This window comes from Oxyura jamaicensis, chromosome 17, assembly GCF_011077185.1.
Source record: "Oxyura jamaicensis isolate SHBP4307 breed ruddy duck chromosome 17, BPBGC_Ojam_1.0, whole genome shotgun sequence".
NCBI lineage: Eukaryota > Metazoa > Chordata > Aves > Anseriformes > Anatidae > Oxyura > Oxyura jamaicensis.
In genome coordinates, this window is record NC_048909.1 from 5305126 (window position 1) to 5319177 (window position 14052).

Below are 14052 nucleotides of genomic sequence, written 5' to 3' on the forward strand. Positions count from 1 at the left end.
TTGATCTTGACGGACGCGGCGCGCACCCAGCAGCTTCCAGCGGGGGGTGGGCGCTCTACGTTGATGGGCAGGAGAGGAACCAATGGGATTAGAGCGGGGAAATTTAGGGGCGGGCCCAGCCCCTCACCGGCCTCACGCAGGCCCAGTGGCGTGCGACAAGCGGCGAGGCGGGACCTCCCCTCACCTCCCCTTGACGGACAGGCCAGATAACCAATAACCGTGCGTGTCTGCCGCGAGGGGGCCGAACCCTCCCGGTGACGAGCAGCCGCGCGGCCCAATGAGGCGAGGCGGGACAGGGGGGCTGATTCTGGAAGCCATTACGCCAGTGTCGCAGGGCGGAGGCCGTTAAGCGGGGCCCGCCGGGTGCCGGCGGTACGCAAATTGCGTACCGTTGGCGGTTGCTAAGGGCCGCGGTTGGGGTGGGGGGGGGGAAGGGGGCACGCGGCCGCCACCGGGCCCTGAGGGGCCCCGGGCCCCCCCCGTCCTCCCCGCCCCGGGGCCCGGCGGGCCGGGGGGGGGGGGGGGCCCCAAACCCCCGGGGGCCCCCCCGGCCCCCCCCCCCCCCCCCCCCTCCTTCCCCACCTCGAGGCCATGGCGTCGCCGCCGGCCCCCCCGGCCAAGAAGCGCAAGATGAACTTCTCGGAGCGGGAGGTGGAGATCATCGTGGAGGAGCTGGAGCGCGGCAAGCACCTGCTGGTGAACCACTTCAACGCCGGCGTGCCGCTGGCCGCCAAGGCCGCGGCCTGGCACGACATCCTGCGGCGCGTCAACGCCGTGGCCACCTGCCGCCGCGAGCTGCCCGAGGTCAAGAAGAAGTGGTCGGACCTCAAGACCGAGGTGCGCCGCAAGGTGGCCCAGGTGCGGGCCGCCATGGAGGGCGGAGGAGAGAGCCAGGGCGCCGGCGGGGCCCACGCGGAGGGCGAGGAGGCGGCGGGAGCGGCGGCCGCGCCCGTGATCCTCACGCCCATGCAGCAACGCATCTGCAACCTGCTGGGAGAGGCCACCATCATCAGCCTGCCCGGCGGGGAGTGCGGCGCGGGTGACGGGAGCGAGATCCCCATCACCGCCGCGGCCGCCACCGTCACGCTGACGCAGAGTGAGTGCTGCGCCCGCCGGAGGTGCGCTTGGAGGTCTCGCTGGGGGGGCTCCCCCCCCAGCCAAAAGAAGCCTCCGTAACGAAAAGGCCGTTCCCAACGTGCTGTAGGGGAGCGGCTCCAAGATGTTCGTGTACCGAAAGTCAGCTCTGACAGCTGGGGTCGGCCTTCAGAGCGGGAATCGTGTGGTCCCCTGCTCTCAGAACGAAAGCAAAGGGAGAGGTACCTCCAAGGCCGACCCCCTGGTCTGCCCCAAAGAGGAGCTGCCTGGTTGATAAGCGCCGTTCTGGGTCTCTTCTTTGCCCTTCTGTCAGTTGGTGAGCGGGGCTTGGAAAGAGCCTGCTGAACCGGAGGTTGAAGAGGGATTTTGTCTAGACAGACGTGGTGTGCCCTGTTCCTTTGGACTTTAGCATGTCCACCCAAGAAGGAAGCCGAGATGAGGGTGGAGCAGACGTACATAGGTCGTTTTGTGCATTCACTGCTTGCTGTGTGTTATCTCGCCAGGCAGGCAGTATTTCAGTTATTCCATTGAATAGTCCTGTAGATAAAACCACTCCTGCAGCTACTCCTTACCCCTTTCTGTCCTTTGTTCTCAGTTCCTGCAGAGACGACCTACCACAGCCTGGAGGATGGCGTCGTGGAGTACTGCACCACAGAAGCCCCCACGACGGTCACCGCGGAGGCGCCCCTGGAGATGATGGCGCATCAGCACGAAGTGTCCGCGAAACCCCAGGAGCTGAAAAGCCGAATCGCTCTGAACTCAGCCAAGCTCCTGCAGGAGCAGCGAGTCACCAACTTACACGTGAAGGAGATTGCCCAGCACCTGGAGCAGCAGAATGACTTGCTGCAGATGATCCGTCGCTCCCAGGAGGTGCAGGCGTGCGCGCAGGAGCGACAGGCGCAAGCCATGGAAGGAACGCAGGCCGCGCTCAGCGCCCTCATCCAGGTCCTCCGCCCCATGATTAAGGACTTCCGTCGATTTTTGCAGAGCAATACGCCCAGCCCTTCGGTGACTGCCGACCCCAGCCAGACCGGGCAGCAAGATGGCATTATCCAGTGAAAGAAACAATGGTGGGACTTCTTTCTTGGAAATAAAAACTGCCTCTGCTGCCACTGGGCCCGGAGCGAGGCGGGAACAGCTCCTGTCCATGTGAAATGGCTCGCCTCGGAGGCTGGCCAAGCCCAGACCGCTTTCTTCTCCGCTACTCTTATGCTAAGCTGCCTTTTCAGACTCACGGTGCGGAGGGGTAGCCGGATGTGTAATAAAGCAGGAATGTAACGTTGGTTGCTTTAGTTCCCCAGAACAATAGATTTGTTTAAAAAAAAAAAAAAAAAAAAAACAGAAAAAACGACAATTATTTTTTTATTTGTTTGAGAAACTCCCCTAAGCGTGATACCTCTCCTCCTCCCCCCTCTCCCTTTCTCTCTCTCGCCTTTAGCCGAGTTGTCTCGCGGAGAGCCTCGTGGTTCCATCGCAGTGCTGAAACTGCCGAGGCCCAGTTACTGTAACTGTGCTGCGTGGAAGCGGCTGCGTTTCTGCCTCTTGCTGAAAGCGTCCCCTGGAAACGTGGTACCAGAGGCGCCAAGCTCACTTGAAGCTCAGTAGAGGTGAAGATGCCGTGCCTCGGTCACCAGACGCTGGCCGGGGGCGCGTATCGGACCTGTCACACGGGGTCAGTACAGAGGGCACACACAGGTTTCACTCGGGTGGGCTTACAGGCGAAGCTCCGTCTCTGTCTCGCCACGCATAGCCTGTCACCTCCCTGCTACCTTCATCCTTCAAAGGGCCCGGACTAGAGAGCTTCAGCCGCGCAGTAATTCCCAGCCCCCAGGAGTTTGCCAGCCACTCATTAGTGAGGTTTGGAGCGTTAATTGGGCCTGCTGGTGGTATTTGTTCCGTCCTTTTCAGAGCTGGAGGCAGGTACGGCAGCGCTTTGTTAGCCTGCTACCAGGTTAGTTCAGCCCGGTTAGTTCCCTGGCTTGGACCAGGAGCTTGGGAAACGGGCGTGAGGCTCACCTCACCCATCCCCTGCGCTTACCCGGGGGCACGCAGCGTTTGCAGCCACTGCTCTTGAGGCGTTCAGGCCGCAGGGTTCAGTCCTCACTGAGCAAACTCAATTTCACAGGGCGGTAAATGAGACTGGGTAGCTCCGTGACCTTTTAGACAAAAAGCTCCACGTGTACGTGCACGGAAGCAAGCTCCCAAAATGAAAGAAGGAAGCAGAACTCTTCCCCGTACCTTGCCGAGCGTTTCAGGTTGTATAGGCTTGGCGCTTGCCAGATGCTACCTTTGAAACCGAACCTTTTCAGCGCTGGTATTTGCTTGCTGTTACGTCTCCTGTGGGGCTGGGAAGCGGCGAACAAAGGCTGACGAGGGAGTGAATTTGCACAATCAAACGAAACCTTTACGTGTTTTATGGTGGGATGCCGACGGGGTCCCCCGCTCAGAGCAGGAGGCGAACGGGCTCCGGCTGCCTGCCCTGGCCCTTGGTAATCTCCTCTCATGCCCAAGTCTGATGGCGGAGAAACGAACAACGCGGTCCCAAGGCTCTGGCCCCGGGAGGACTCCTGACCCTCTGACACCGACAGCTCTGCGCTGAGTCAGGGCGGCATCAGCGGCGCCTTCCCACCTTGTCGGGCACCCGGCCGCGTGAGTAACGCCCGCCTGACGCCTCTCAGGCTTCGTGGAGTCAAACCAATTGCTCAACTGAAAGCTATTTTTAAAGCGAAAAGCTCTGCCGTGTGTGTTTGACCTCATTCGTGTAACGATCGCCCCTTGGCAAATAGAAATTTTAATTAAAAAAATAGGTTTTTTGGTAAAAAGGCTGTTTCAGTCCGTCGGCGTGCTGCGGGGAAAGGTGAGTCCACGGAACCGAGTTAGCAGCACAGCGGGCTCAGTGAGAACCAGGCAAGGCAAGCTGCACGCAGCCACGTGTCCCGGTAGGTTTTTTCCTCCTTTGTGAACCTCGTGGCCTCGTATTTGCATAGTTGTGGTCTTTTTTTTTTTTATCCAAATAACAGCTTCCACAGCCTTCCCTCGGAGCGCTGGTTACTCGCTGTGTGGCAGGTTCCCAGAGGATCCGGACGCGGTACCGCAGCCTAAAGTGAGGGATGAGCTGCCAGCCTTCCAAACTGCAGCGCTCGTCCCGGCCGTGCCTAAGCACGGAGGCTGCGTCCACGGGAGGAGAGGCGCTGCCCTCAGAGCCACCCGTTTTTCTTGTGTTTTCAGGATAAATGCAGAGCTTACTCAGGCCGGCAGCATTCGGGGCGAGTTCCGCGTGCACGTTTTTGTCTCCTGAAAAAGATGTAGCAACGTTTTAAGCACGGGGTGAGCGCCGTCATTAGGGGCTGGGCTGTTGCTCACGTCAAGGTCATCGGACTTGGGGAGGGAGAGAAAATGTGTCCCTTCAAGCCCAAACCAGGAGGGTCGGGTACAGGGGGCGCTTACGGGGCAAACGCACGGCATCGCACCGCGCGGGGAACTGCTGCCCGACGCAGAACGAAAGCTAAGGGACGGCATCTCACAGACATCCGTGTGCGCCCCTCGCTGATCTTTTTGCACCGAGAGATTTGTATTCAAATGTTCTTCAGGAAAGAGCAGCGCGGGGCTGTGCCGTCCTGCCGCGGGGTGCCTCGGAGGGGAGGACGAGCAGCCGGCGGTGAGCAGCGCCCTTCGCACCTCTCGCTGCTGGAGGAAGAAGCGTTTGTGGTGGGGCAGGAGATACGCTGAGCAGCAGGTCCAGGCGGTGGCCGAGCTGCTTGCGGCACCAGCGGCTGCTTCAGGAGCAAAAATCTGGTTTGCGGAGCTCAGCCAGTGAGCGGCGTGTGCGGCTCTGGCACAGCTTCCCAGGAGATGGCACTGCGCAACGGGGCAAGGCGCGGATGCCGAGCTGCAGCCTGCAGCAGGGTTCTGGGCGCCGCAGGGATGGCCCCAGAAATCACCTGCGTCCTCCGGCCCTCTGGTGGCCCTGCTCGCTCCTCTTACTGCTGGGTCTGCTCGGGTCGGAGAGCCCACAGAGGCAGAAATTCAAGGGCAGAGCTCGGGGAGGAGGAACGCCGCTAGCCCAGGAAAATTCGGGATGCCTGGGAACCTGGACACGGGCTGCGATGCTGGGGCTCGCAGCTCACGGCGACGAATTCACTGCAGAACCGAGAGTGGGCAGGCACATGATAAAAAATGCATGAATTCCTTCATTATAACCGAAGGAACCGGTTTTAAGTTGTTGTTTTTTTCCGAGGCCACACACGAATGTGTCAGCATCCCACGAGCACAGCGCACCGAAATAGCTCCATCCCAGCTCTGGGAGCTGCTCCTGCAGAGACAGAATGAAATCATCCGCACGTTCACCTAAACCGCCTTGCCTCCTCCGACATGATTTTAGTTTGTCAAGGCTGTTTTGGCAAAGCGCTCTTCTGCTGGGTTGTTGGTTTGGGTTTTGTTTTTTTTTCTGTTGACATCTGAGAAGTTTTTGCCAACGGATATTGTCAACAGAAGCGTGGCCTGCTTAGCTGAAGTATGAAAATTGAGGCATTTAAGGTTCTTAGTGTTCTCGAAAGCATCTGACGAGGAGCTTACACAGATGACCGGCACAGCTTCCAGGCGAGTCAGGCCAAAGCCCCCCAACCGCCTGCAAACCGGGTTCACGAGCCCCTGGTGCCAGTCCTGCCCGGGGCAGGAGCCCAGCCCCAGCGGGGCGAGTTGCCGCTAGCTGGGATCCCACATGAAAGGCTGCCGTGGTGGGGGGGGAAAGTGCTGGCACCCGGTTGTTCCTGCTGTGTTTGGGGTAAGAGCAGCGCTCGCTGGGGCTGCAGGCAGAAGCCTGGATCAGGTGCTGCCAGCAGGCCTGTTCTGGAGGTGCTGAGGGTGACACCGGGGATGCCGGCACAGGGGAAGGCTTCCTAAATGCAGCACGCCCCGAGGCAAAGCAGGTTCCACTCCAAAGATCTGAGAAGTGGCAAAGCAGCCCCATTCCGCCAGCAGGCCTCCCAGCAAGAAGCGGAGAGCCCTGCCGCATGTTCCCAGGAAACACACGGAGCAGATATGGGAACCAGCAAACACACAGAAGCCAGGCAGCTGGGTTTTCAGGTCTGGCCACGTGCTTGGGGAAAGGAATCCACCGGCTCCAGATTCCTGTGCTCCCTTTGTCTCCGTAGATAACAGGATCCCCGGGTCACAAACCCCCCAGGCAGGTGTGTCCTTTGCATGGCCAACAGGAAACCCAGCCTGGTGCAGAAAGTGAAACAGTTCCTGGCTTTATGATGATAAGCTCAGTTAAATATGGAACTAGTGAAAAACGCAAGCAGATCAAAGTTGAGCTCGCAGCCTGCTATTAAATTAAGCGGAGAAGATGCAAGCTTAGAACAACCGTACCCCAGGAAAACCTTACAGAACTGGGGGGGGGGGGGGTTCAGCACGCTGCAGGCAGGGCTGACACCGCTGGTCCTGCAGCCCCTGGTATGATTTGGGGGCTCCCCAAGCTCTGGGGCAGGCAGCTCCAGGCACGGCTCCTGGCAGCAGGTGTCTTCGCAGGTGCTTGGCCACCGGCAGCACGAAGAATATTGATAGCAGAGAGCATTGTGTGGTATCTTTGTTGTTGTTTGGTTGGGGGGCGGATGACAGGACTGGAAGCCCATTACGGGTATTACAGCAGAGGTTACAGATGTAATAGAGGAGAGCCATTATGTGTTTACGCTGTTGCAGCGACCGTGTATAATTTAGTTTTCAAACTTTAATCATTTGGCTGCCGGGACAAATGGATTAGTCTGATGATGTTTTCCAGAGGAAGATGCTGATGATGTAGATCACAGGGCTTGATTTGCTCGTGTATCTGGGATTCCTCTGGGATAAGAGACAGGATCTGATGGCTCACCAAATGCATTATCTCACTTCACCTCCCTGAGATTTGTCCCTTCTGAATCTATCTTGCCTCGTTTCTTCCCTGCTTCTTTTTCCTGGTACTCTAAGTTGGGAGGGAGGCGGCAAGAAAAGCCATCTCCGTTCCTGCTTGCTCCTTGGTCCCAAGACAAGCAGAGCCCGCAGCTCCCAGCCCCTGCTTGGCACCTCTCCAGCAACAGCAGAGGTGAGGCCCAGCATCGAGCAGAACCCAAACCGATAAATTATCTCCGGCTGATACAATAATGCCCTGAACCAGCAAAAGTTGAGGAAGTGGCGGCAGCACTGGGGAGAGTCATCAGGAAAGGCTCGGGGCAGGGAGAGCACGGGGTAAGGACGTGGCTGGGTAAGGACGTGGCTGAGGTTCGTGGAGCAGAGGTGAAACGGGCACAGCGGGGCCGGGGTCAGGGAAGAGCAACCACCAGCATCAAGAGCTGAGCGCTGGAGTCTGGGCTGAGCAGAACTAACGTACATCAGAGCACCCGGATCACGTATATGGACCCTTAACAAACGTTTCGGACCTGGATCGGAAAATAATACAAAGCCAGTGGGATGGTGGAGGGTCAGAGACACGCTGATCCCCATATTCCCTCTGCTGTCTGCATGGGGCCCAGACTGGCCGATGGGTTCCGACATCCCTCCCAGCAGGGCTCACCAGAGACGCTCAGAGAAGTCCTGCCCCTTTAAAAAATGTGGCTTTGTCCAGAAATAATTATGCAGCATAAACACAGAAAAATCAACAGGGTGAATTTCGAACTAATAGAGATGTAATCTCTAAGTCATGAGGCTGCCTTTGTTAGGAAAATATACGTACCCCTGAGAATCGGCTATGGTTGCTACATTACACCCTGCTCAGCAGCTCTCTGGGCAGTGTTCCAAATCAGTTTATTTTTACCATCAGTCACATTATACCATTAATTATAAAAAACACTGAGGTTTTCAAGAGAAATCTCTGATAAAGCTGCAGAGTAAATATGCGTGAGAACGGCGAGGACTGAAAGCTCTGCAAACTTCACCATGTGAGGCTGTTGCTACAAACAAGAGAAGTCCTCCAAGGAGGTTATTTATCAGAGTGAATCACAGCAGATAACACGAGGCCTCCTCCCACACTGCAAACAGAAAGATCATTTGTCCTTTAGTAGCGATGGCAGTGGAGGATCGACACGTCTGTGCTATGAGAAGTGTGAGGGACTGGGCTGGATTCTTCAGATGCTTCCCGCATTCAAGCCTCCCAGCTTAGCAGATATTAAATATTTAGCAGGCTGAGCTCCTTCCCAGTAAATTAACAAACAAAATGAAAAAAACAGCCCATTTCTACCGATGTCTTGAGGCAGTGAAAGCGCTGAATGGGACTGATGGGACGGATTCAGTCCCTACCTTTAAACAGCCTCCACAATCCCTGCTGTGTGGGACGGCTGACATCTCCTGCGATGGTTTCACTGCACCGACACGATAAATGCTTTCCCAGTCCTAGGTCTGTGTATCTGTTTAACCTCATAAACAAGAATCGGAACAAAGCATTTGGTCTAATCCGGGGCTGTCCAAGTATGTTGCTGTGCACTTCTCCTAGCAGATTTACTTTTAAAAGACTTATTCTGTGGTAAAATTATTTGATCGCTCTGATACTGTCTGCATAGATGGCAAAGATTAAAGGCGAGGAGTCTGGGCATCAAAGCTTGGCAAGAAGAGCGAGGCCTCCCAGCCTTTCATCCAAGCTTTGCCAGACATGCAAAGCAGCCTTGGGAAAAGTCCCTCCCACACCAGCCTCAACTTCTCTGCAACACAGCTTCTTCGGCGCATCCCTAACCTTAAAAAATAGGCAAATCATGTTGATGATTGCAGACTCCTCCGGGACAAGGAGAGACATTTTGTTCTGCTTGCCCTTAAACAATGGAATCCTGCCTAACCAGGGATCCCAGCCGCAAGCCCGGGACAGGGCAGCGACGCCTAGCACCAGGAGGGAGCCATTTTGGCGAGGAGATGCGTGTAACCCGTTGCCACATCTCACACACGGAGGGCCAGGCTCCGGCTGCGGGCTTCCCTCCTGCTGCAGCCATCCCAGAACGCTCAGCCTGACCCACGGCCCGCTCCTCGGCACCTGGAGGCTGCTGAGGACGGGACGGGCACACATCCCAAGCCCTCGTTGCTGCCTCCCCCATGGCCTCAGCCCGGGTTGCAGGGAGGCGCAGACACCTCAGCTCGCCCCCAGCGCCGTGCTGCCGGCCCCGGGGGCTGAGGTGTGCCTCAGAGAGCCCTGACATCCCCCCAGAGAGCCCTGCGCACCCCAGAGCCTGCAGGGGAAACCTCATCGCAACCTTTCAGGACTTGAAGGGGGCTTGTAAAGAAAGATGGGGAGCAACTCTTGGCTCGATCGGATAATGACGGGATGAGGGGAATGGTTTTAAACTAAAAGGGGGAATTTTGATTAGAGGTTGGGAGGAAAGTCTTCACTCAGAGGGTGGTGAGGCACTGGCACAGGCTGCCCGGAGAAGCTGTGGGTGCCCCATCTCTGGAAGTGCTCAGGACCAGGTTGGATGAGGCCATGGACAGCCTGGTCTGGTGGGTGGCAGCCCTGCCATGGCAGGGGGGGTTGGAACAAGATAATCTTTGAGGTCCCTTCCAACCCAGGCCATTCTATGATTAAACAATTATTTTAAAAGCCTCCTCGGGGCAGTTCACCCCGAGGAAGGGCTGTCAGCACCCCCCTGTGGGGCAGAAAGGCCCCATGACGCCCCGCCGCACGTAAACCCCCCGTGCACCGCGGCGACCCCCAGGGCCGCCACAGAGCCCCCCGCTTCCCTCCCACTCCCTCAGCCAGGAGGGGCGGGACCTACCCCAACAGATAGCCCCCTCCTCCAATCCTCGCACGCCCTTCCCCGCCCCTCTCTCAAAATAACCAATCACCGCTCTATTCTACCCTCCCCGCCTCTTCTCTCTTACCCAATGGGACCGCGCCGCTCTCGCCCGTCCCTCCCCGCGGCCCCGGGGGAGGAAGGCGGCGGAGGGGAGGGGGCGCGCTACCCAGCGTAGTGCTGCTATTCACGAAGCGGCGCCGTACCTTGGCTCTGCCTTGCGGCCGCTTGAAGCGTTGGCGTAGCGGCCGCAATTGGCGTAGCGCTCGGAGCGGCGGCGGCGGCGGGGCGCGGAGCGGAGCGGGCAGGAGCTGCGGGCGGGGGCCGGGCCCAGGTCGGTGCGGGGCCGGCGGGAGGAGGGCTGCCGGGGGCTGCAGCTCGGGGCTCGGCAGGGGGGCAGCGGAGGGGTTCGGAGCCTCCCGGTGGTGCGGGGCAGCGGAGGGGGGACCCCCGGGAGCTTCTTGGGGACCCCCGGGTCGCTCCTGGAGCCCCTCCGGTGCCTCTGGGGGACCCCCGGGTCCCGCTTGGAGCCCCTAGAGTGTCTTTGGGGGGACCCCCGGGATCCTTTGGGGGGACCCCCGGGATCCTTTGGGGGGACCCCCGGGATCCTTTGGGGGGACCCCCGGGTCCCTCTTGCAGCTCCCCGGGATCTCTCTGAGGACCCTCGGGTGTATTTTGGGGACCCCCAGGTCCCTCAGGGAGAACCCCCAGAGCCCCTTGGGTCCCTCCTGGAGCCCCCCCCCCGGGACCCCCCGGCTGTTCGGGCAGGGCTGCGTCCGCAGGAGCCCTGCTGTCCCCTCTTGCTGCCATTTCACCCTTAGCATCCCTTGGGGGCTGCTCCGTGGTTACAGCTCGGCCCCTCGGCCTGGCCGCCAAGGTGTCGCCAAAATCCGCAGCGCAACGAGCGCCTCCGGCCCCCAAACCCAACCGTCTGGTGCTGGGGGACGGCGGCGTGACCCGGTGGGCAGGCAGGCGGTGACCTGGTTTGGCGGTGCTGCGCGATCCGGAGCGGGCTGACGCCTTTTGCCCTTTTTCCCCCTCTGTGTCGGGTGCTCCGTTTCTGAGATACAGGTGCTAACGCTTAGGGCTGGTCGGAAAAAGGGAAAAGAAACAGATTTTGCGTTTCCTGAGATGTTTTTGTGTGTTCTCGCCAGGCTACGTGTTCTACGCTGATCTGGTTTGCAAAGTGCTGCTGGAGACGCTGGGTGAAAATGGAGCAGATTTTTATGAGCTGCTTTGCAAGACAGAAATTACGAGGGGGATGATGACTGCGGCGAAGCTTGCCCTAGGCAAAAAGGGGACAGAGGATATGGGGAGCGGGCTAATTGGGGCCATACCTCTTAAGATTGGTATGAGTCTGGGCTGAATATTACCCATCCAAACAGGTTTTAGAGGAGGGGGAGGAGCCCGAGGCTGCCTGGGACTAATTTCCTCATTTCCCTCCCAAAGGCTGACCTGGAGACCTGCATCAAGGAGCTGCACAGGAGGAGGAGAGAGAAACTGGAAGCTCTCTGCATGTGCTGCACGCAGACCTCAGGCTTCTTCGGAGACTCAAGATGACTTCCCACGAGAGATGCTTTCTGGAGGGGTTCTGCTGAAGACGGAGCGCGGCAGCCTCCAACGGGGACAGCTCCTGCTGGTCTGGAGCTGAGACTTGCTTCTCTCCCTTCCTTTTCCCTCGGAGATGTTGCAGAGGTTTAACCTGACCTCCTCCTCCTCACCTGAAGCCTGCCGTGGCGATGATCCAGCAGCCCGATCCGACCACCAAAGAGAAGAGGGTTGCGCGTTTGAAGCCGGGCCGTCGTTGTAACTGAACTGGAATTTACTCCCCGCGTACGCCCCTGGAGCGAGAGCTGTTCCTCTGCTCGGCTGTGTGTGTGTGCTGAGCCGCTCCTCCCTGTCTCGTCTGGAGTTCCCGGGCTTTCCACGCTGAATTTGCCCATGGCTTTCCTGATGAAGAAGAAGAAATTCAAATTTCAGACAAGTTTTACTCTGGAAGAGCTGACTGCTGTCCCCTTCGTGAATGGGGTTCTGTTCTGTAAAATCAGGCTGCTGGATGGAGGAGACTTTGCTAGCTTGTCGACCAGGTAAGCAGCTGCCTGCGGGCTTGCCTCCTGGCTGTCCTTCTTTTCCTGGTTATTCTTTAATTGCGTGGATTGGCGTTTGGCTACCTCTTGCCTCCCCCCGGGTGTGATTTCGGTAGTTTGGTTGTAGGGCCGCACCATCCTCCAGAGCCAGGGAAGAACACAGCTGGGTTTTGTTGGCTGCTCAGAGCTGGATGGGGTTTTTCAGAGACATGGGGAGGAAGGGAGCTGGAGATCCCACCCCGAGAGAGATGGGGTTTAGGGATGAAATCCTCTTCTATTTTTTTCACCCCCCCACCCATATTTTCACATGCTATTTCAGATGTTCTGCTGTGTTGCTTTCGTGCCTGATTTGAAACTTAGCTCTGAAGAAAACCACATCCAGCTAACCAAACCGACCCTTTCTAACTTTGCTCTCCGCATTTGTTTCTGAGTTGCCTGTTGGTGAGAGTGGAAGTAGCTTGCTTTGCATTGCAAATTGCTGTGCAAGGGAAAACTGCTGCCTGGAGTCAGAGTTGTCCGTGCTAAAGATACGTTTTATCTCCTTGAACAAATGCCATCGTGTCTCCCAAGTTTATAGCTGCAATACTTTGTTTTTAATACGATTTCTCGTATCGGGATCGGTCCGCTGCACGTTTTATAAGGTTGTTTGCCATCGTGTATTGGCATCTCTCAGGCTCCTTCAGGCAGATCTGTCCCCACTCCTGCTGCTAATTGCTAATAAAAACTTGCTTTGTTTCCAGCTCCGCACGTAGATTATCAGCAGCAGTATGGCAACGCAAATTCCGAAACAGCCTGGACTTGCTTTCTTTCTGCCTCAGTATGTGAAGGAAGCCTTCAGTGGCTTTCAAACTTGTTTTTTTTTCGCTTTCCTGAGCGAGTACTCGGTTTTAAAGGTACAGCCTGAGTTTGCTGGTAACTGTTTTATCGCAGAACCAAAGCCTCTTTTGGTCTGGTTGTCTTCCTTGTGGTGCCGTGCATTGAGCTTTCTGATTTGGGGAGAGAAGACTTTAATGGACGAGTGTAAAACATTTCTCTTTGGAGCAGAAGTGGTAGGGCATTGCTCGGAGCTTTTTTTCTCTTTGGAGGCATGGTGCAACCTCATCTGAAGTCTACAGAAACTGTGGGCGTGGAACGCGTCCAGAAATGGACCGTGAATTAATTTCTCTTTTGAAGAAAATCTATCAAAAGAGCTTTTCCTTACAGCCTTCCCCCCGAGGCTGGGTCCTTGTGCCTGGTGGAAGCCGCTTATCTAAGGAATTCACACAGTATGTGAACTTGGGAAGGAATTAACCCCTCTGCTTCCCGGAGCCGTGATGAACCGAGCTGAACTGCGGGTGGCTCAGGAAAAGCCTGTGCTAGGAAACGTCCGTCCCCATCTCCTTGCTGCCCTCGAAGGCAGCTTTGGGAGCACATCGCGGGTGCTGCCAGCCATGCGGGTTGCGTGGGGCTGTTTTCTGAGCTGGCTGGGGCTCGGCAGCGCCGTGTGCGTGGTGCGTTGCAGATCGCAGCTGTGTTCCAGCACCAACATCAGCTGTAATTCAAACCAAACGCGGACGCGGAGCCCGAGTGGCCTGATGGCTCACAGACAAGCAGAGGGAAGCAGGCAGCTCGCTTTGCTGCCTTCCCCTAACCTGTCTGCGGTCTGAGAGCACGTGGAAACCTGTTCTTGCTAGAAACGTGACTGCTCTTGGTGGTATTGAGTCATTTGACCTTTTCCAAATATTTTCCCCTGTTGCAGTTAAAGAAGCTTGGAGAGGGATGGATTTCCAGGAACACTGAGGAGCAGTTACTGTGCGGAGAGGCTCCCTGACCATGCCTTGGCTCTGCTCTACGCTCGAGTCCTGTTCCGTGACCTTTTTGAGATTGTGTGGATCTGGGGAAGGGTTGGGAAGTAGATGCTGTACCCATGGTGTTTGGGAAGTCCGTGCAGTTAGTTAGGACCTGTGATAGTTTGTCTGAAATCAGCCACTTCCAAAAACGAGCTGGGAGGTCTGTCGGGTCGTCCTACCATGAACCGCTTGTGTACCAGTGTTGGTGTGTGCTCTGCAGTGCCTTTGGGCCTCTCTGGTCTGTGGCAATAAAAAAAAAAGTGTGCAGCTGTGACTGAGCAGAGCAGGAACTCCTGG

At 57.3% G+C, this 14052-nt stretch overlaps 2 protein-coding genes across 4 annotated transcripts in view; both read left to right on the forward strand.

The window, feature by feature from the left end:
* The first annotated feature begins 578 nt into the window (after positions 1-578).
* Positions 579-2434, forward strand: NAIF1 (nuclear apoptosis inducing factor 1). The gene is made up of 2 exons (XM_035341543.1): positions 579-1096; positions 1691-2434. The coding sequence occupies exons 1-2, from the start codon at positions 592-594 to the stop codon at positions 2152-2154; spliced, it is 969 nt and encodes a 322-aa protein (XP_035197434.1). The 5' UTR covers positions 579-591; the 3' UTR covers positions 2155-2434.
* Positions 2435-9961: 7527 nt separating this feature from the next.
* FAM102A (family with sequence similarity 102 member A) overlaps positions 9962-14052 on the forward strand; it is a 33161-nt gene continuing 29070 nt past the window's right edge. Inside the window, exons 1-3 of one of the 3 annotated variants that reach the window (XM_035341667.1) lie at positions 9962-10173; positions 11289-11478; positions 11567-11926. In XM_035341667.1, coding sequence (XP_035197558.1) covers positions 11781-11926 — 146 coding nt within the window. In that variant the 5' untranslated portion in view covers positions 9962-10173; positions 11289-11478; positions 11567-11780. Of the gene's footprint in view, positions 10174-11288; positions 11927-14052 lie in introns of all 3 variants that reach the window. The other 2 variants (XM_035341666.1, XM_035341668.1) reach the window with 2 other exon arrangements.

Coding starts and splice junctions, on each gene's coding strand:
- NAIF1 (XM_035341543.1), top strand. CDS start 592: ATGGCGTCGCCGCCGGCCCCCCCGGCCAAGAAGCGCAAGATGAACTTC. Junction 1,097..1,690: donor CACCGTCACGCTGACGCAGA/GTGAGTGCTGCG, acceptor CTTTGTTCTCAG/TTCCTGCAGAGACGACCTAC.